General features: G+C 32.2%; 1 protein-coding gene across 4 annotated transcripts in view; it reads left to right on the top strand.

Annotated features, from left to right (window-relative positions):
- The window catches only part of UBE3C (ubiquitin protein ligase E3C), a 165,479-nt gene that overhangs the window by 24,738 nt on the left and 117,384 nt on the right, over positions 1–23,357 (top strand). For 3 of the 4 annotated variants that reach the window (XM_031939550.1, XM_031939551.1, XM_031939552.1), the window contains exons 2-9: positions 5,700–5,753; positions 9,869–9,943; positions 10,547–10,693; positions 11,097–11,212; positions 14,847–15,004; positions 18,059–18,212; positions 20,794–21,014; positions 22,402–22,556. In XM_031939550.1, coding sequence (XP_031795410.1) covers positions 5,700–5,753; positions 9,869–9,943; positions 10,547–10,693; positions 11,097–11,212; positions 14,847–15,004; positions 18,059–18,212; positions 20,794–21,014; positions 22,402–22,556 — 1,080 coding nt within the window. Of the gene's footprint in view, positions 1–5,699; positions 5,754–9,868; positions 9,944–10,546; positions 10,694–11,096; positions 11,213–14,846; positions 15,005–18,058; positions 18,213–20,793; positions 21,015–22,401; positions 22,557–23,357 lie in introns of those variants that run through there. The other variant, XM_031939554.1, reaches the window with a different exon arrangement.

Consider the following 23,357-nt stretch of genomic DNA (forward strand, 5'->3'; position numbering starts at 1 on the left):
ACCCATAAAGACCAAGGACTTTCCCTTATCCTGACTCCAGCTGATTCTAAGGCATCTGGGATGCTAACTCAGTCTTCACACAAATATATGTGTGTCTGTATATACACATACATGTATTTATCAGTTCTTTCTCTGGATGCAGATAGTGTTTTCTATATTCACTTATTTATTCAAAACTATTGTTAAAACAGTATTGTTATTCTATAGAGCATTCTTTTGGTTTTGCTCATTTTACTGAAGCCAAAAATATTTAGGATTTAGATTTAGGATGTAAAATTTGAAAAGGCCTTAAAGATTATCTAGTTCAGTCATCTCATTTTTTAGATGAGGAAACTGAGATAAAAAAAACTTAAAATGATTTATACACATGTAGTAAGCAAAAAAATTGGGCTTTGGATCCAGGTTCCGAGGTTCCAGATTCTGTACTCTTCATGCTTTTTCTTAATGTCATCTGACTCACTGGTATTTGTAAGGGTACCCAACTGCATGTTTTCCCTCTTCACATCTCTCCAGCATTGGTAGTGATGTTTTAACTAAAGTAATAATAATAATAATGATAATAAAACCCATGTAGCTAATATGGGTGCTACATGGGTTTTATTATTATTATTATTATTACATTAGCTAAAACATCATTACCAAAGTGATTCCTCTCTCCCTATTTTTTTTGTGAATTTAGCTGTCATTAATAGTTATTTCAAGATATAAAGAAAAGGGAAGAGAATTACGTAAAATTATAAACTTTTAGTAAATAAGTTTTTTTGTTTTTTTTAAAGAAATATATAAGGTTTAGCAAGGTAGTAATTTTTGTGTCCCTGTCTGCATTTTGTTTCTTAATGTACATTTAAAATATTTTTTGATGTGCTTGTTCTCTCTTTTTCCCCTCTCTAGATCTATTTTTACCCACTCCCCTGTACAAATTAAAAGTTCTCTCCTAACTAATCTAGTTAATCAAATAACAAATTCAAAGTTGGTCATGTCTAATTCTGTACCTCTATTCTATCATTTCTCTAAGAAGGTAATTGCTCTTTAAAATGATTTTTGTTGGTTTTTTATTTTTTGGACCAAATATGTCTAATGCAGATCAAATAACTGTTTGAATTTGTCTTAGGGAGTTTACCTGTAACACTTAAGTAGGTTAAGTGCCTTGTCCTCGGGGTCACACAGTCACTATGTCAGAATCCGGACTTGAATTCAGGCCTTTCTAATTTTAAGGCTATCTATCTGTGACCTGCTACCTATCTGAATGGTATATTTTTCTTCATCAGTCTTTTGAAATGATTAGTTATGATTTTGGCTGAGTTCTGAGTTCTTTCAAAGTTGTTTTTCTTCATATTGTCATTGTGTATCTTATTCTCCTAGTTCTCTTCATTTCACTGTATCAATTCATTTATAATTAGAATAAATTTTTGTTATATTTATACTCTACAGATTGCAGTATTCAGTTATAAGATTTGTGGTGTTTGCGAGGTTTTTGCTACAATAAAAGTAATGATGTAAAATTGTCTTGCTTATTTGAATCCTTTCCCTTTGTCCTTGCCTTCATTTGCTACGTGCCTAACAATAGTATTGCTGGGTCATAGGATATGTATATTTTCATGCTTTAGGGTTATAATACTAAATTTTTTCTAGAATAGTGGACCCATTTCATAGCTTCACTCACTGTGCATTACTGTGCTTATTCTCTCACAATCCCAATCATTTCTTTTTTTTTCCTCTGACAAAATGCTTTTCTTTCAACAGTCTTGTGAGGTTAATGCAAGTCTCCTTTTATATACAAGGAGACGATGTCAGAAAAGTATAGGGACTTGTCTATTGTAATGTATCTGGTTTTTGCTTTGACATCAAATACAAATTCATCATGTTGTAGGACTCCAAATCCTCTCTTCTTTCTGATACTTTTCTGCTTTCTTGTGAATCTGAAGGCCTAAGAAAGAATTGCAGGGTTTTGTTAACATGTGAACAACTTTTTTATGCATATAAATGAAAAAAACTATTTCAAAGTATTTTTATTAGCAGCTGAATAGGATCCTCAGTTCCTGACTCAGAGAACTGTTTTTCTCTTATGTATTGATTCAGTTCAATCTCTTTTAATGTCTGATAATGATACTAAGGAATGTTTCATAAGAGGATGTGGATTTCCTAGATGTACACTTCCAAAGTTTAGTTTACTTAAAAATCTTCATCTCTTTTACTATACATAATGATATTTGAAATAAACAAATTTTTTTGAACATGTTTATATAATTTTTTCTTTTAGTAGGACAAATTATTAAAATAATTTCCTATTAGGTAAAATTTTTTACTTTATAAAAATTACATGTTACTTGTAAGCTTTAGAAGTTTTCTGCAGTTTGATCAAAGACTTTTTAATGGGTTTTATGTAATGTTTCAAGATTCAGTTTAAATGTCAATTTCTTATAAGAGGCTTTTCCTAGTGTCTATAGCTATTGGTACCCTCAGCTCTAAGGTCACTTTCCATCTTTTCTGTATTTAATCTTTTAAGTCCCTGTTTATATTTATATTTTGTGGAGGATTCTTTTTTCCTTTTTAAAAAAAATCTCTCCAGCACTTAGCTCAGTGCCTGGGATATAGCTGTGTAATAGATACTTCTTGATTGAGTTTTGTATGATGCTTATTATTTCATTTGAAGTAGTAGGTTCTACAGATGTCATCAAGTTGAGATTTTTAGAGAGATGTGCCTAGAAGCAGTATTTGAACCCAAGTCTCCTAAGATTTTAAGTTCAGGGTTTTTTCTTCTATACTATACTAGGTCTCATAATAACTCACATTTACCTAGCATTTTAAGATTTATAAATAATTGCTTTACAACAACCCAGTGACTAAATGTTCTTGAAGGGCCCTTCTAATTCCCAGTCCTTTGATACTTTGATCCTTCTAACATCTAATGACTTATTGTTATCAAGGGCTCTGTACAGGTATTAGCTCTTCAGACAATTTCTTTCAGATACTAAATTCTTAGAGTCTATCTTGACCTGACTTTGTTAAAGTAATGCCTATGTCTGTTTATTATCTCCTCAGACCAGATTGAAAGCTGCCTCCAGAAAAGTAATTTTGGGTGCCTGGTACTGACTGCCCAATGGTTCTTTAATCTATTTCTCTCAAGGGTATTACCGTCCCTTCTAGTCGTTCAGATTTGAAACCTTGAGTGTCATCCTTTGTAATGGGCTGAAGCTTGAGTTGATGCCCTCAGGTCCCAAGCATGTGAGGTGAAATAGCAATTGGAAGATACTCTATTAATATATCCTTGGAGAAAGAATGGCCCCGCCCACTCTTTGTGCAAGTTTTGATGTGTTGTATGGGAAATGATGGAGAGACAATTTTGAGGGGTGGAGTGATAGAGGCAGAGAGACTGCTGGTTTGAGTTCGTGTAGCGGCTGCTCACACTTCTTATCCCCATCCCCCTTCACCTCCCCAAAGAATAAAGATCTAGAATTTTCCCTTAACCTGAATTCTTGACGCTGGCTGATTTTAAAATATGTGGTCATCACAATCCTTGACTTCCTCACTCTCACTCATCCTACATATCTAGTCAGTTGCCAGATCTTATTTCTTAGCTACTATAATCTAGCCCTTATTACTTCTTGTAATATCCTTCTAATTGATCCTACTTCAAGGCTCTTTCCCTTTCAGTCCCATTGAACTGAAAACAATTTTTTCCCTATGTCTGCCAAAGATTTTTTCATAAGTTTGACTGAGTCACTATTTCTAAATTGTAATGGCTTCTGATTATTTGAAGGAGCACATATAAAACCATAGGTTGGCATTTAAAACTTTCTACAATCTGGTCTAAGTTTATCTTTCCAGTTACTTTTATTGCATGTATTCTCTCATTCTGGGGCCCAACCATATGGCCTAATTGTTGTGCTTTGTTACCTAGTGCGTAAATCCATTTGGTCCTGCAGATTTTTTCTTAGGAAGTTCATTGATTATTGAATTTCTTTTTTTCTAAAAGGAGATTATTTAAGTATTCTATTTCCTCTTCTGTTAATCTGGGAAGAAAGCCTTCATATTTGTTTCATTGGATTGTTTAGGTTTTTTGGTTTTTGCCCCTTGCCTACTTTTTTTAAAAAAAGTATTTCATGTCTTTGCAATGGACTCTTTTTGTTTCATATGTATTTTTTCATATATATAATTTTCTCCCAATTACATATTAAAACACTTTTAAAACTTTGGTTTTCCAAGTTTTATCCCTTCCTCCACCTGTCCTCCCTGAGACATTAAGTATTCAATTACAGGTTATAAATGTGATAATCACATAAAACATTTCTATATTAGTCATTGTATAAAAAGACTCAAAACAAAAGAACAAATGTCAGTTCTTTCTTAAGAGGTGGGTAACATTTTTCTACAAGAATCCTTTGGGATTGTGTTGGATTAGCCTCTTGAGGGCAAAAATCGTTGTTTTGCTTTTATCTTTGTATTGGCATATAGAAGGCATTTAATTAAAGGCTTGTTAATTGGTTGCATTGAGCAGGTTTATAAATACAAATTAAGTATTTGGAATGTATTCCTGAAGCCAGCATTAACTTTATATTCACAGACAAAAGAAATAAAAATTAGGAATATTTATTTGACTCCAATTTGAAATTTTATAAATTACTCATTTATTTCTGTGTTTTGTTTTTTTGTCCACAAAGAAACAGGTTTAAATGGGTTAATTTGTCCACTAATACTCTTTTCATAAGTTGTTTTTGCTTAATGTCTTCTCTTGTGCTTTCTTGTGCTTCTCTAGTGCTTCTCTAGTGACTCCTTATTTTCTCCAAGATCAAATATAAAATTGGCTTTTTTTTAAGTGCCTCATAATCTGGACCCTTCCTATCTTTCCAGTTTTATCTTATTCCAAAGCAATCCAGTTATTATGGCCTCCTTACTACTCCTTACTTCATCCATTTTCCAACTGATTCGTTTTTATTGGCTGCCCTGTAAGCCTGAAATTTTCTTCTCCTGCCTCCTTTTGGCTTTCCTGGCTTCCTGTCTCAGCTAAAATCCCATCTTTCGCAAGAAACCTTTCCCGGACCTCTTTAATGTTAGTATCTTCCTTCTGAGACTGTCCTGAGCTTATAGTGTATCTATATTGTTTGTACAAAGTTGTATAGTAGTTTGCATGTTGTTTTCCCCATTAAACTGTGAATTGAGAACTGGGGCTTTTTGAAGGGGGTGGGGAGAGAGAGAGGTTTGGCTTTTGTTTTTTACTTCCTTTGTATGCCTAACACAGCATACTCCTCCGTATGTCAAGTGTCATCTTTTTTTTTTTTTTTTTTTAAACCCATCTTTTGGATTGTCTTGGATAATTTATTGTTTTGCCTAAATTCTTTGCAACTCTTGACTAGTATTGTTAAGAATTCCATTTTTACTTATATGAAGAAATAATTTTCAGTGACTCTATTTAGAGTCATCAGATGTTATTAGAAAACCACTGAAACACAAAACCTCTAATTTGCTTTTTCCTCTGTATTGTGCTTTAATTTTACATTCTGTAAAAATGAGCATTTTCTGTCATTCATATCTGTATGATAGAGTAGAATTTGAAAGCTTTAAAAAATGTGATAGTGTTTTAAAAAAAATTGTTGAATATATTTACTGGATAGGTCTTTCTAGCTCAAGTCTTGTGATTTTTATAAAGAGATATTTGAAAGCAAAAAATAATACTTTTCTCTTTTGTATTTTGGTTTTAGGAAGAAAAGGCATCTCTCTTGCATCGTACTCAGGAGGAAAGAAGGAAAAGAGAGGTAAAACAGGTTTTATAAAGATCTTTGCATTATATTTACTTGTCATAGATGTATATACATTTTAAATTTTGTTTGACTTTCAAACCAATTAAACAGATATTTAATAAGTACCCATTGTTTGCAAGGTGCTAGGAACTTCAGACACAGACTGGGAACTGGGGCTAATGGTTAATTATATTACTTATTATATTATATTACTTTTAATTACATGTGCTTTTCTACTAGGAAACATCTGGGAAAATGTTTTAAAATGTAGTTTCTTAATGATAACTGACATGGCACTTCTAGGTTTGCTGATCTTATTTGGGAATCTAACATTACAAAGAAATGGGTATTATTACTTCCATTGTACAGCTCAGGAATCTGAAATGGCAGAGGTCACTTGATCAGATGAGGTGTCAAAGATGAGATATGAACTTGGGTATTCCTTACAACAACAGCTGGAAAACACCTCCACCTTCTGCCTCTCCACCACAGTTGAAAGGATTGCCTCCTTTTTGTGGTTCAGAATAGAAAAAGAGGAAAGTTATTGACTAACTTGCTTATTTGTCTAGAAGATAGGTGCAGATATACTTTGGTGATGTTGCTGGTTTGTATCCAAACTATTTCAGTAAAGTGACTTATCACATGAATTTTTTTGTTTCCCAGTGCATATAAAAGCTATGTTTACAATATACTGTAATCTGTTAAATGTGCAGTGAGTGGTATAGCTAAAAAATTTTATATACTTTAATTAAAAATTACTGTATTGGCTTAAAAATGCTAACCATCATCTGAACCTTTGGCAAGATGTAATGTTTTTGCTGGTGGAGGGTTTTGCCTTGATGTCAATGGCTGCTGATTGATCAGGTTGGTGGCTGCTGAAGGCTGGAGTGATTAGCAATTTCTTAAAATAAGAAAACAATGAAGTTTGCTACATCAATTTGTTTTGTTTGAAGTTTGCTACGTCTTCTTTTCATTTGAACACTTACAGGTCATTGTAAGATTATTAATTTACTTAATTTCAATATTATTATGTCTCGGGGGATGGAAGTCTGAGGAAAAGAGAAAGATGAGGGAATGGGAAGTCAGTAGGACATTCAGAACACACATTATTTGTTATTTTTTGTCTTATATGAGTACAGTTCCCTAAACCCCAAACAGTTGCAATAATAACATCACCTTAAGAGATACAGTGAGCCTCAGTCCCATTAATGTCCTTCAATACTGCAAAGCTTAGGTTCTAATAATATTAGTGGGTTTTTGCTAAGTTTTTTTCCATATGTTTCAGATTTGTCATTTTCTTGTTCAGAGTCTCTACTTCTTTGGAAAGATGATCTTGTTTTCTAAGTTCTGTATTATTTTTGTTTTGTTAAAATTTTTGAGAGCTCTTGATTTCTGAACTAATTTTATTCATATACTAATCATCAAACAATTTCTCTTTTCAATCCTTCTGGAGTTTCTGCTGATCTCTTTGATGAGTGGTTTTTGTTTAATTTTTCTTCACAATATATAATGACTTTTTCATTGTACTTTGACTTTTTTTTAACCTATCCTTGTGTGTTTTTGAGCTTTTCTTCTGACTTATCTGGCAGTGAATATTTTCCTTTGAGTTTTGTTCTTTTGAGTATTTTTTTCTCTTTTCTGAATTCCCTTTTCACTCTTTGGCCCCTACCCCTTCCACTGCTGCAGAGATCCATGAGATTGATCTTCTGTAGCCTGCCTAAGGAGGTGGAGGGTATTAGCATTATACTGGGGTTCCTGATCGGACTTAGCTAGAGATAAGGGGTAGAACTGGATCCTGTGGGTTTCCAGATAGTTTCCATTCTCTGAGGAATGAGAGTTTTTTTTCCCCTGAGGATACTCTATACAACCTGCATTTGAAAAATTGAAAAAAGACCATTAAATTTACTAATTAAGAGATTGTTGGTAATTTTGGAGAGAATAATTTCAGTTGACGTATAACTAAGTGGGAGGTAAGGAAGAAGAGACAGTGTAGATAGGTTTTTTCTAGGAGTTTGGCCAAAAAATTAAGTTGTGGAAGGATAAGTTAAGGAGATGACCATATTAAGTTAGACTTAAAAAAAAATAATAGCTTTTTCTTTTCCTTTTTTTTTTTTTTTAATTATAGCTTTTTATATACTAAACATATGCATGGGTAATTTTTCAGCATATTGGACTTGGCCTGAATAACGTCATTGTTGAAAAGGGCCAAGTCCATCATAGTTGATGATCATATAATCTTGTTGTTGCCATGTACAATGATTCCCCTAGTTCTGCTCATTTCACTTAGCCTCATTCATGTAAATTTCTCTAGGCCTCTCTGAAATCATCCTTCTTGTCGTTTTTTAAAGAACGATAATATTCCATAACATTCATATACCACAATTTATTCAGCCATTCCCCAACTGATGGGCATCTATTCAATTTCCAGTTTCTTGCCATTATAAAAAGGGCTGCCACAAGCATTTTTGCACATGTGGATCCCTTTCCCTTCTTTAAGATCTCTTTAGGATATAGGCCCAGTGGAAACACTGCTGGATTAAAGGGTAGGCACAGTTTTGATAACTTTTTGAGCATAGTTTCAAATTGCTCTCCAGAATGGTTGGATCAGTTTACAACTCCACCAACAAGGCATCAGTGTCCCAGTTTTCCTGCATCCCCTCCAACATTCATCACTATCTTTTCCTATCATCTTAGTCAATTTGAGAGGTGTGAAGTGGTACCTCAGAATTATCTTAATTTGCATTTCTCTCTCTCTCTCTTTTAAATGATGAGGAAGAACTGAGCACATTTGTAGCAGAAGTACACTGAATAGAGAGAGAGATAATACAACAAGCTCTCCAAAGGGATGAGCTTGCAGTGGCAAGAGTCACTTCTTTCATAGTTATCAGAGCAAAGTAGGAGAAATGGGAAGTGAGATTGGATCAGTTAGCATTAATAAGTACTAATTTATGTGCCAGACACTATGTTAAAGGCTAGGGGTACAAAGAAAAGTAACCTACTCCTTTCACCACTACTGTTCCCCTGTTCTTCCTGTCTGGGACCTTTAGGAGCTGTGTGTGTGTATGTGAGTGTGTGAGATATAACATGCAAACACATATACAAACAAAAAAGATGCAAGATAAATTGGAGACAGTATCAAAAGGAGGGCACTAAGATTGAGCAGGACAAGAAGGATTTTTTTGTGAAAGGTGGGACTGGGAAGGAACCAAGGAAGCTATGAGGTAAGATATGGGGACAGAAAGAATCCAAGGTTGAGGACAGCCAATGTTGGGAAAATGGAATCTGTGGGAGTAACTTGAGCCTAGTGTCACTGGATGGCAGAATCAGTGGAGAGATTGAAAAGGTGTGAGGAAATGGAAAGGTATAAGCATTTATTAATCACTCACTGTGTACCAGACAATAGGCTAAATACTTTAGAATATTATCTCATTTGATTCTCAGAACAACCCTGCCAGGTCATGAGCCTGTGTGATTAGGATGGTGGTAATAGGGAAGTTACCACCTATACTCTACAGATAGAGGATTTGAGGGAATAAATAATAAGTTCAGATAAAAGTCTTTAATATGTAGAATTTGGGAGAAAAAAAGTTCATTAAGGATTGCTTCAGTTTCCTTGGTAAAGTATGAGGCAAGGAATTCTATTGAGTGGATTGGTGGAAGAGAGAGTATAGGTGACTTAGGAGTTTGGAATAGAGGCCTAAGAGAGTTATACAGTCAGTTACAGAAGAGTAGAACTATTGCTGTGGAGAGGTAAGTTGAGATTAGACAATATTAATTTTTACTGGATTCAATTAACATTATAATGTGACTTCTTTCAGGAGGATTAAGAAGAATTAGCAGTAGTATTCCCATACTGGCTTTGGTATGGTAGGACCTTGGTCAAAGCAGTTAATCTCTCTAATCTAGATTCCTTATTTTTAAAATGTATAATATAGGAATATTAATAATTCTTTTGTCTACCTCACAGGGTTCTGGTGAGAATAAAATATGAGATCACATTTATGAAGTCTCTCTGAAATTATTAAACATTTCTAAAAAGAAAGGAGTATTAGTATCTGTATTATTTTTATAGTCACTTTATAGTCACTTCAGTTCCTACCAGTTGAATGATTTTTTCTTTAATTATTTAGGAAGAAAGGAGAAGGCTGAAAAATGCAATAATTATTCAGTCCTTTGTTCGAGGTTATAGGGACAGAAAACAGCAAGTAAGTATTTTTAATACTATAAAATATTTAAGAGAAAATGTGTAATCTTTTATTTTGATATGCCTTGGTTACTACTCGTTATGTTCATTTAATATGTCTATTAAAATGTAAGTGAAGAGTTATGTTTTTTCCTTAAAAACAAATTTTCACTAGAATAGATTTAAGATTTTAACATCAGAAGTGTTGTTTATATGATGTCATCTTTAAGATATTTTTAATTTTAACTTTAAAATACTTTGTAATTATTTTTGCATGAAAGTATAAGTGAAAGCAGAATAATACAAGATATTTTTTCCTAAGATTTTATGAGGTAGGTTTTTTTTTTTTTTTTATTGCTTAGCAACAGTTTGAATGCAGATAACAAAATATAAACAGGTTAAAATTACATATAAACAGAGCTGATAATAGAAGGAAGCTGTGGATAATTATGTTTTAGTAGGTATTTAAGAGCCTTGTATTACACTGAGTTTTTATTGAACTTCTAAAGATAAGATAAATTAAAAGTAATAGCAACTTAATTGTTAATATTCCCCATAGTAATAAAAATAGTTTAAAATTAATTCAGGACATAATTGAAAGTTTGTACTTTTTTTCTTTTTAAAGTATTCTATCCAAAGAAGTGAATTTGATCAGTGTGCTAATTTGGCACAATCTGGTGGATCTTTTTCTGTTGCTAATGGGCCCAACCTGACCCTTTTAGTTCGGCAGCTTCTGTTTTTTTATAAACAGAATGAAGATTCAAAACGTTTGGTAAGTTTCTACATAAAACTTTACAAAATCTTTAAATATTTTCAAATAGCCTTTTAAAGTTGAAGTATTAATCAGCTAATTAAAATATTGAATTACCTTTCTAACACATGAAGTAAAGACTTCTTTGTTAACAAGTCTAAGATTGGTTGTTTTTATCACATTTACTAAAAACATTGCTATAAATTTATAGATTGGAAATATTTATGCTTATATATTATTTTAAGATAAAAACTTTATACTTGTTTAGTAAGTATGAACTCATTTTTTAATAGATTTATATGGCTATAGGTGATTTATATCACTTCTAATTTTGTTGAGCTTTATAATATATCCAGAAAATTACAGGAACATAAAAATTGTGGTTAAATATTTTTATTAATTTTAAGTATGCATTTTGTTTCAGATATGGATGTGTCAGAATTTAATTAAACAAAATTCTCAGTTCCTTAAGCAACTGGATGGTCCTGACAGACTTACCTGCTTATTTCAAATAAAGAGGCTATTGGGCTTATGTTGCAGGTAAAGTTCTTATCATTTAACAGTGATTATAATAGAATATATTAATATCTTTTCCTTAAGAGTTTGTGTCTTATCTTTTCAGGACAGTGGCTTAAAAATGAAATCTTTTTGAGTCTTTGAAAAAAAAATTAGTGTTGGACAGGGCCCCCAATTATAAAATGTAGACAGAGACATATCTGAAATGACTATATTTTATTTTGAGGAATCCATGGAAATGCTTTTTAGATCCCTGGATTTCCACATAAAGAAGAAATTGGTTCATTGTGTGATTGAAGGTATCTTTGCAGTGACATTTTTGTCACTGTTTAAAGTCCCTATTGGAGTTTTATTTGTTGTTTTAAGATAGGTCTTTTCTTTTTTCTTTTTCTTTTTCTTTCTTTTTTTTTTTTGCTGTAATATACATATGTGAATTGTAAAAACCCTAGTTAACTTTTATGTCTTTTAAATTTAATTTAGCAGTGAACTGTGAATTGCATTTGATCTTTATGCACAGCTCTGAATATGCATGAACATCAGACATAAATATAAAATTTAATAATATTTTTAAAATCCTTTCAGTCTTTTTAAAATGCTAGACCTTTATTTATTTATTTATTTATTTTGGAAAGCTTATACAAATCAATTATTTAATTAGGCCTGCTCTTAAAAAACAAATTTTCTTTTTCTTTTCTTTTTCTTTTCTTTTCTTTTCTTTCTTTCTTTCTTTCTTTCTTTCTTTCTTTCTTTCTTTCTTTCTTTCTTTCTTTCTTTCTTTCTTTCTTTCTTTCTTTCTGTCTTTCTGTCTTTCTGTCTTTCTGTCTTTCTGTCTTTCTTTTTTTTTTTTTTTTTTTTTTTTTGGCTGAGGCAAGTGGGGTTAAGTGACTTGCCCAGGGTCACACAGTTAAGCTGGATTAAGTGTCTGAGACCAGATTTAAACTCGGGTCCTCCTGACTTCAGGGCTGGTGCTCTACTGATTGTACCACCTAGCCGCCTCCAGAAACAAATTTCTTTTGTCCTCAGATGACACATATTTCTTTGGGACTTCTTGGTCTTTCCAGAGAGTCCGTTTATACAATCTTATTACAGTTTCTTCTCAGGTAAACAGAAAGTGGGAATGAAAAAGTTGAGATGGAACCATAAGATGGATGGTTTAGTTTGAAACATTTATTGAGCTCAAATATAAAAAGGTGTTCTTATCTTCCCTTCTGTTGCTTTTCAAAGAATTTCAAAACAAATGCTACTCATATTTACTGTAACTAATGTGTCTTTGAAGATAATAATCTTTAAAATATTATTCAAATGCTTGGTATTTTAGAATAACAGTAATTGTTTTTCAGACTTTTTGAGATCATAGCATTGCTTTGTATCTATAATTTATATTTATATTAAATTGGTCCTTTTTCTATCATTTTTTATACTGAAGTAATGAATTAACAATAAAGATTTTCTGGTACTACAGAACTACAATAAACATTGTGGTGAAATGACAGAGGAAGAACAGACACATTTCTTTTCTTTATAGATTATAGTTAGACTAGGTTCTTAAATTCCATACTTTTCCTGAGTTATTGTTAGAGTAGAAGCTCAGTCCATTAAAACATCAATTGGTATTAGTGACCTAAAAGTCATACTGAAAATGCTGCATATTTATTGCACCTAATATTCTGTTTTCAGCTTTAGTATTTTAATTTTCTGAATTTTTTGTTTCTATCCTTACTGCTAGTAGTATTCACTCCAAGATTACCCACAATCTTCTGTATATTTGTCTTACATGTTTTAATTTATATATGTTGTCTTTTCCTTGATATAGAAGCTGCATAGAATTAAAGACTTTAATGCACAAACATGCATTTCCATGGCAAAGGTGTTTTCAAAATGCTCAACATTGGCACAATTGTTACTTTCACATTTCTTATTACATTTATTAATTTGTAAGTTTTTCTTGCCAATTGATCAACATTTTTGATGTGGTTAGTAATAATCATATGATAGTTAGCTAGCAGTATTATGGCAGATAGGTTCTGACTTTGACACTGATAAACAAATTTCCAGTAGATTTTTGGGGTCAGGGATCTTGATGTTTTTCTCAATTATCTGGAAACAAGCATCTGGATAGATCATTTCCAGAAGGTAGTTTAAAATCAAGTTTTCTTTAATATACTTTATTCCACAGTAGCATATGTCATTCTGTTGAAATGCAAAATATTTGTACATTCCTCTCCAAAGAACAGATGCAGATTAACAATGCTAGTCCAAAGCACATTTACTAACATGAGGCTTTTCTAGCCAACTAGTATCATGTCATCTGGATCTTTGCATTCCACACTGAGCATCTAGAGCAGGGGTCTTCAAACTTTTTAAATAGGGGGCCAGTTCACTATCCCACAGACTGTTGGAGGGCTGGACTATAGTAAAAACAAGAAACTTCATAGCCCTAGGTGAGGGGAATAAACGTCCTCAGCTGCTGCAACTGGCCCATGGGCCGTAGTTTGAGGACCCCTGAATTCTAGAGGGATAGTGAATGTATCCTCAACACCTTTGGGCTCTGTTCTTGTCTTCTTTTAAAGTTCACTTTTGCTACATTGGCTTCTCTGCTGCTGCCTATCTATAAGTGGTGGCTGTGATGCTTTCTGAGGTTCCAGCAAAGGCATTTCTTCTGAATTCTGCCTCTATTTACTCATTCTACCCTTGCTTCATTGCTGCTGCTGAGGTTCTTGCTCCTGCCCAAACTTTTAAGGCAGGAGACCTCACTATTGGAATTTCAAGTCAAAAGACCTGGTTTTAAATCCCAGTTGTACCATTTTTACTAACTTTTTTGATCTTAAGGAAGCTTCCTAAACCTCTCTGAATTTCAGTTTCCTCATCTGTAATCAATGGGTGTTGATTTTAAAGTTTCCTTTAATTCTAAATCCTGTAATCTTGTGAATGTGGGCTGCATCCATAATAAAATCTTTGAAAGGGAAAACAAAATGATTAGAGGAAAAAAATATAAAGTAGTAAAAACTATCAAGAAAAAATTTGTGGGTTTTTTTTAATTTATTTTTCAAAAGAAAGTATATACAAAAACAATTTAATGTCACTATTTTTGCCTTCCTTATTTTCTTTGATTCTCTTCTTGATCATCTCGGAGGATAGCTTCATAACTGTAGGTGATACTTCGATTTTATTTTATTTATTTATTTTTTTCCTCTTTTTTCTCCTGAGGCAGTTGGAGTTAAGTGACTTGCTAAGACACTTAACAACTACGAATTGTTAAATGTCTAAGACCAGATTTGAACTCTGGTCCTCCAAACTTTAGGGTTGGTGCTCTATCCACTGTGTCACCTAGCTGCCCCAGATACTTTAGTTTTCTTTAAAAATTTTGGAGTGGGGGGAAGCAAAATTTTGGGCCAGGATGAGCTTACAAACATCTCTAGCAAACTATATATTTATTACATATGTCTTTTTATATTTATACATATGTTTATATATATTACATATATGTCTTTATATTTATATATATATATATATATATATATATATATGTCTTTTGGAAGGGTAGTCTGGAATAGAAGATGAACATATTCTGAATTTTAGAAAGTCAGAGATACTTTTTTGTTACATATGATTGAGTTCCTGCTGTTTAGTAAATGTGTTAATTCTGTTTCCTTTACAGGTTACTACAGAACTGTAATGATGACAGTTTGAATGTTGCACTTCCTATGAGAATGCTTGAAGTATTTTCATCTGAGAATACATATTTATCTGTTTTGCAAGATGCCAGCTATGTGGCATCATTAATTGAACAAATTTTGCACTACATGATTCAAAAAGGTCAGTAATAGGTAATATAGGAGTACTATAGTCTTTTTAATATGTATAAATAAATGAAGGTTATATCATCTAACCACATTTAAAAATAGATTTGAATAAATTCTATTTAAACACTGCTTTAGAATCATTATCTTGTAAAAGAATTTTTGAACATCTTTTGTTGAAGAGAGTACTATGTAAGATGTAAAATTTTGACCTTTGCTTTGTAGAGAAGTCACAGATTTATTTTCTTTCTATATTAGAAATGAGGCAATGTTTACTACTCCAGATTCTGTTCATATTTTCAATTTTGGCTAAAAGGATTCAAAATACACTGTAACTTTCAAGAGATGAGACTGATTTCTGTTTGTGATTTAAGGGAATTAATTTCAGAGAGGCAGCCTGCTGTGTTAGAGAGGACACCTAGATGCTAGTCTTGACTCTACTGTCATTTTTTAGTCATATAATTAGGACAAGGAATTTAAGCTATTTAAGCATGTTTTCTTATCTGCAATATGAGGATAATGATACTTTATAAAGTATATAATGCTTTGAAAACCAGAAAACACTATATGGATGTGAATTCCCATGATCACTTTTATTGTAGATATAACACACAAACACACATGCAAGAGATAGTAAATACACACATTTATATGTGTTTTTAAATACACAGGCAATATTTATGTATATTATGTAATATATATTCCATACATTTAAACAAATGTTTAAAAATTTTAAAATGCATACTACATGTACAAACTATATTTATTTCATACACATCTAACAAACTATTACATATATGTCACATGCCATAGTGTGTGTGTGATTATTAATATCCTGATTACAGGATATTATACACCTTTGTTTAATAGATTAGTATTTTTTTTTAAAGTAGACCTGATAAAAGAAAGCCTTATTGAAAGAATGGCACAATAACAATAATGTGTCAGGAATTGGGAATGCTAATTTATGTCTGACTTGTCTCTAGTAAGGCTTCTCCTAAAATACTTAAAGTGTACAAATTTGGTTTTTTTTTATTTTTCAAGGTTAAAAAAAAAGTTCCATTTGGTAAATCAGCTAGAGTGTCAACAAACTTTAAAGGAGTTCTCCTTAACATGTGAGTTAGGGATATTTCTTAAAGGTGTTGATATGATTGGAAAATAACTGTTAGAATTAATAATGAAAATAAAATTTTGCAAGAATTTTTTTTAATTAGACAGTAAAAAGCTAAATTGAGTAAATTCATCTCCCCCCCTCCCCCCCACTACACTTATATAGCATTTCAGTGTTAGTATAATAAAAATCAAGTTGTATGGATGACAAACAATATTATTTGAGTGTATATTTTCAGTGTATGTTTAGGTTTATGTTTTAATATAAGAATGAATAGTGCCAGGAAGGAGAATAATGCTTTGTTTTAGTTTCATTGAGGTATATAGTACAACTTTTACCCCTGTAGAACACCCAAGTTTGCAAGAGATTGTCATTTCCCTTTTGTCACACACAATTGGCATCTGATTCAAACTCAGCACTTGACTACTTTTTTTTTCCATTTTGTCATGCTGCCTCATTTGATATAACTAAATTAAAACTGTTTTCAAAATTCTTTGTAGTATAGCTCTTTTCAGTTATCCTTTAAAACATAAATTGTTATCTGAAACTATTAGTGCTTAAAACTGTAGCATTTTATACTTTGTGTATTTTGGGGGGTACCCATTATAACTTATACTTTCAGTTTGTATATTTCATATTCTAATGGTGTTCATAACAAATGGATTTGATAATGTAAATATTATTAAAATGTGATTCTTTTGAAGCATAGTTGTGTTCTCTTAAAAATTCAGCAGCTATTTTGACTTTTATACTCTCTTTGCGAAAAAGTATTGTGTTTAGCTTTTTTTTTTTTTCTGGTTTCAAATGTAATAAATACAATGCCACATCAAAAGTGATTTTATAATTAAATCCTGCATTATTTTTAGATTTCTGTTTACATATGGGTGTTTAATATTATGTAAGAATATAAAATGCCCAACATCAGTACAGTGTTTTATTTAGCTTAGTATTTTGTTTTTATTATGGACAGCAAAGGACATATCGACCTAAAGTCATTATTCATTTACCTATCTAATGTCATGACAAAATCTTTAAGGGGAGAAAATAAATTAAAATTTCAGCTCTGTGATTCACTATTTAGGTAACTTTGGGTGAATTACTTAACTGTTTAACTTTTTAGTTTCCTTATTTGTGGAATGAGATTGAATTAGTTGTCAACTAGGACATCTATGTCCCTTACTTTGATTCTAAATCTCCTTCAAGGATTTTCATTGTATTTATATTGCTATTTTTCATGTTTAGAGCTTGATACTATTGTTAATCATTATGATATATATCTATTGTTTTAGTTGAAGAGAACTGTAAGAATCATGTGGCATTTTTGATCACATTTTTCATCAAATAGACTTAGTACTTACTGTCAAAAAAAATCCCAATTTATAGAAAAACAAACAATAACTAAATACTAGTAGAATAATGGATATAATAGGGGACATTTTTAGAGCACTTAAGATGTTTCCAAGGTTCTTTTCATGCTTAATAATTCTATTAATTTATTATGCATTGTAAGCTTTATACCAATATGGACACAATGTCAAACTTCTTGGTGAAATTATGATGATAGGTTTCTAATTTGTACGAAAGTATTATGAGGTTTACTAGTTTTACAGGACACACCTCATTCATTAAATTATAGTCACATTCCTTATATATGGTACTCAGATTATTTAGTTTGGATAAATGGGGCTTTGAAGAAGTGATGCTTCTTACAGTTATATATATTATATAAATATGGGTATGGATACACAGATATACACATACACCACTCTTATAAAAATTAAAGTTTAGAAAAGGTGATACCGGTTTAAACACATACTACTGCTTCTAAAAACCTGTACTTACTTTAAATGGGTTTTTTATAGACTTATTATAGACTAATGGAAACTAAGTCACTGAAAACTTTTTATAATCTAATTTTTAAGTCTTAGAAATTTGATTATGTAATTTTGTTTCTTTCAGGATATTACAGGTCTCTTTATTTGTTAATTAATAATAAGCTTCCACCAAGTATTGAATATTCTGATGCATCTCGAATTCCTATAGCAAAAATTTTATTGGAGAACATTCTGAAACCATTGCACTTTACTTATAGCTCCTGTCCAGAAGGCGCAAGGTAAGATTTGGGTAACGTGCCTTAATTTTGTGATTTTATGACATCTACACTAATTGTATGACTTTAAGGCAAATTTATCATTCAGAACTTCAGTTTCTTAAATTTTAAAAAAAGGTTAATTTATTTAAAAGTAAACATAAAAATAAAAAAATTAGAAAAAGATAGACAAAGGAAAAATTAAAAAAAAATTTACAGATTTATTTAAAACTAAGTACAAAATAAGAAAAAAACAAAATAGAAAAAAGATAAAATGGTTATCTATTTACACACACACACACACACCAAAATATGCACACATACATGCACCTACATTGAGATATACATGCATACACACAAAATACATGCATATACATAGACATATACCTAAAAGAGTATTAATAACAATCTTGGGGCAGCTAAATGGCACAGTGGATAGGGATACATCCTAGAGACAAGAGGATTTCAATTCAAATCTGGCTTCAGATACTTAACACTGTCTGATCCTGGGCATGTCACTTAAACCCAATTACCTCACAAAAGAAAAAACAAAGATTTAAAAAACAAACAATAATCCTGTACAATTGTAGCTCTAGCATGTTTGAATTATTATTATTATTTTGTTATAAAATTATCTCTTTTGATCTGGGGCTTTTGAAATTTAGCAATAATGTTCCTATGTGGTTTTTTTTGGTAGGATCTCTTTGAGGTGAAGATCTGTGATTATTTTTTCCCCCCCCTATTTCTGCTTTTTCTTCTTTATCACTTTAGGATAATTTTCTTTGATTATTCCTCATATTACTGTGTCAAGTTTCCTTTTTTGGTCATAGATTTCAGGTAGTCCAATTATTATTTTTTCTTTTTGATCTGTTCTCCAATCTGTTGTTTTTCGTATGTTTCACATTCTCTTCTATTTTTTTCATTCTTTATATTTTGTTGTGTTATTTCTTGGTCTCTTACAACTTCACTGGCTTTCTCTTGCTCAGTTTTGATTTTCTTTTTTCTTTTCCTTTTTTTTTTTTTTCTTTTTCTTTTTTCTTTTTTGCTGAGGCAATTGGGGTTAAGTGACTTGCCAAGGAACACACAGCTAGGTGTTAAGTGTCTGGGTCCAGATTTGAACTCAGGTCCTCTTGACTTCAGGGCTGGTGCTCTATCCACTGTACCAACTAGCTGTACCTCAGTTCTAATTTTCTAAGAATCATTTTCTTTTAAGAAGTTGGTTTACTTTTCTTTTCATAATCTTGTTTTTTTTTTTTTTTTTTTTTTTGGATGATTCTTACTTTTTAGTTTTCCCCCAATCTCTCTCATTTGATTTTTAGTCTCTTTTGAATTCTTTTATAAATTCTTTCTGGGCAGGTAAAGGTACCCTTTAGGCTAGAAGAAGCTTTTTTTACTCCTCCTCAGAAGATGAATCTAGTCTTCCCTATTACCATAGTAAACTTCTTTCTATAGTTGGGTTTTTTTTCCTTTGCACATTTTTTTTTTTTTATGAGGACTTATTAGTGTATCCACTTCTAATTCTGGGGTGGGGGTAGGGGATGGTGCCTCTGATTTCACTTAAGTTCTCTCCTCTGGCCTGGACCCCAAATCAAGCACCTTCCTCCACATGACTGCAAAGAGCAGCTTCTCTGCCTCATGGCTTCTGCACTCACCAGGTGTGCTGGATCCTTCTTCCTCAGAGCTGAATTAGATGGGGCTGAAGCTGAAATTCCTTATCAGGAAAGATTCCCTCAATCTTCCTTGACTCAGACCCCTGATTCCCCACACTTTCTGGGAGATGATGTTCCTATGGTTTGGGCTGAGGCCATCTCCAAATCCAGCTAGCTTCAAAGTTCCCCACTTGCTATTTCTATGGGGCTAGTCTGGAAGTGTTTATACTTTATACTGGTTGAGGCTCAATCTTGGACTATTTCTTCAGGGTTTTTCAGTAGAATCCCTGTTCTGCCCCAAGTCTTATTTGTTTTTCATCACCTGTATTCACCGAGGCACAATTTTGTTTTGTTTGGGGGTGGGGGGAGAAGGGTGACTGGGGATCTAACCTATTCCACCATTTTCCCAAAATCCTCTTCCTATCCTCCCCTTTTCTTTCTTTAAAAAGAAGATTGGAATAGATAATTTCCAATTTTTTCCAAGTCTAAGATTTTAGGATTTTGTGATCCTAAAATAATTCTTCTATGGAGGGATCATGTATACATCCTTTTCCTGTGATGCTTATCATGTATGATTACATATCAATTACTTGATACTTCCAAAGTCTTGGAAGCTGAATTTCCTAAAATATAAAATGAAAGTAATATTTATGCTACTATTCTCAAAGGATTGTTTTGAGGTAAACCTTTGTAAATCTTAAACATTCTATTTTCTTAGACTTAATAGTTCCTGTAGAAATATGAAAAAAAAAATCCTAGTATTCAGTTTAATTGTGAAAAGATAGAATCTAGTTAATTTTATAGTAAACTAATTTGTAATATTAGGTGGATCAGTTTTGGTTGATTTAGTATTAATGGATTACATAGAAATATATTAATGTAGTTTTGTTCAGGAAATTTATGGAAAAGTTGATTTTGTTTCAAATCATATTTTTTCTTTTTATTTTTTTTTGCAGGCAACAGATTTTTGCAGCCTTCACAGAGGAGTTTCTGGCAGCACCTTTTACAGATCAAATTTTTCATTTCATCATTCCAGCATTAACAGATGTACAAACCATTTTCCCATATGAACTTTTTCTGAATGCACTGGTGGTAACAGAGAGTAGATACTCAAAAAAAAGTGACAGAGCACCATGGCTTTTCTACTTCGTTTTAACTATTGGCGAAACATATTTGGGTATGAAGACAATAGTGTATATACACACACACGCGCACGCACACAAACACAGAGAGAGATACACACACAAATAGTTTAGCCATAAGCTGTTGATCCTCTGTGGGGCTTAAGGAAACAGAGGAGTTTGGAGAGTATAATGGAGGATAGATATCACTTTGTAAAGGGATTGTTACCTCTTTAAAAAGTGATGTCCTCATGGATTAGTTGTAATTTTTATTTATTTATTTATTTTTAATGACTTTTTATTGACAGAACCCATGCCAGGGTAATTTTTTACAACATTATCCCTTGCACTCATTTCTGTTCTGACTTTTTCCCTCCCTCCCTCCACCCTCCCCACCCCCCAGATGGCAAGCAGTCATACATGTTAAATAGGTTACAGTATATCCTAGATACAGTGTATGTGTGCAGAACCGAACAGTTTCTTGTTGCTGGGGAGAATTGGTTCAGAAGGTATAAATAACCTGGAAAGAAAAACAAAAATGCAAGCAGTTTACATTCATTTCCCATTTTCTTTCTTTGGTTATTTCTTCTATCCTTGATCAATTGAAACTGAGTTAGATCTTCTCTTTGTCAGGGAAATCCACTTCCATCAGCATCCCTCTATTGTTGTTGAGGTATATAATGATCTCCTGGTTCTGCTCATTTCATAGCATCAGTTCAAAGTCTCTCCAACCTCTCTGTATTCTCCTGCTGGTTTTCTTGCAATAATATTCCCAAATATTCATATACAATTTACCCAACCATTCTCCAATTGTGGGCATCCATTCATTTTCCACTTCTAGCACTACAAAACAGGGCTGCCACAAACATTTTGGCACATACAGGCCTTTCCTTTCTTTATATCTCTTTGGGAATGCCCAGTAGAAACACTACTGGGTCAAAGGGTATGCACAGTTTGATAACTTTTTGAGCATAGTTCCAAATTGCTCTCCAGAATGGCTGGATGTGTTCACAATTCCATCAACAATGTATCAGTGTCTGTGGATTAGTTTTAATTTAGAATGTGCCACTAATGGAAAATTTGTGATTTTTGTATGAGCATTTGGCAATTTTTTTTTTTAGGATCATAAAGATCAAAGAAAAGTATTTTCAAGTATGGTTAGATGGTTCTGAAACTTTTTTATTTTTTATTTTTACCCCTTATAAATCTTCGAACTACATTTTTCTGGCCCCAACTGTTACATTTCTTGACAATTTTTAATGGTAATAATTTTATTATTATTTTAAATATCAGTAGTAAAGATACATAAATGCTTATAAGTTTAGGACTGTTTAATTTCTAGCCAGAAATTCTTTTTGAGTATAAGAAAAAAATATACTTAACCAGGGTTTTCCAGTGTTTTATAATTTCAGTGATATTGTTTTAATTGGTTGTTTTACAAAGGGACTCTGTCTGAGGAAGGACTACTTGTGTATTTAAGAGTACTCCAGACCTTTCTTTCTCAATTGCCTGTTTCTACTGTTGGTGCAAACAATCAAGATTCTACCAGTGACTCTGAAGATGAGGATGAAGAGATTGATAGCATGATGACAAAACCTGTAAGCATTATGGGGTTGCCTAGAAAAGCTAAAGCTTGCTTACACGCACGCATATTTGTATTAGTGTATGTGTGTGTGTAATGTTCTAGGTGACCACTCAAAAAATTGGGTTATTTTCAAATCACTATTTCATGGTTAGTAGTTGTGAAACTTTTATTTGGACTAGATAATTACACTCCTAAATATTTTATGTATAGTTCTACAAAGTATACTTCTAGTCCTAAAAATAGACCTGGAAGGCCCTGATGGGTATTAGTAGGACAAATCATTTATATAGGAACTTGCAATAAGAAAGGAGTAAAAGTATGATAGAAAGTAAGTCACTGGTCCTGTAGTACAGATGAGCAATGATAGGTAAATAATGAGATTTTTCCATTGATACCCTCTTGATATTAGGAAAAATCAAAAATAACCTTACGTTGTATTACCTCCCTTTAAAGAAGGGACATAGACTAGAGGTATATTATGGGCAGGCATGCCAAGATAATTGAAAGGAACTCTGGAAACAGTGAAATCACAGATCTAAGTGTAGTCTTATAATACATAAATTATTCTTTTATAATTACTCATTTTGAGGAGGTTAATTATCAGAACATCATTTTAGTACATGTATATGTGTGTCTATTTTATAAGTGAAAAATTTTGCTTATCTCTGAGATTGTTAATAATAGTTATAATAATAATAATATTTACCTAACTTAGCTAAATTCTTCACTCCCAGAAAGACAGAATCATGCCTTTAATCTTCAAAAGTTGCTAAGATATGGATAACATTTCCTTAAAGAAGGAAGTTCTATAAAT

The sequence above is a fragment of the Sarcophilus harrisii genome, chromosome 5 (genome assembly GCF_902635505.1).
Source record: "Sarcophilus harrisii chromosome 5, mSarHar1.11, whole genome shotgun sequence".
Lineage (NCBI taxonomy): Eukaryota > Metazoa > Chordata > Mammalia > Dasyuromorphia > Dasyuridae > Sarcophilus > Sarcophilus harrisii.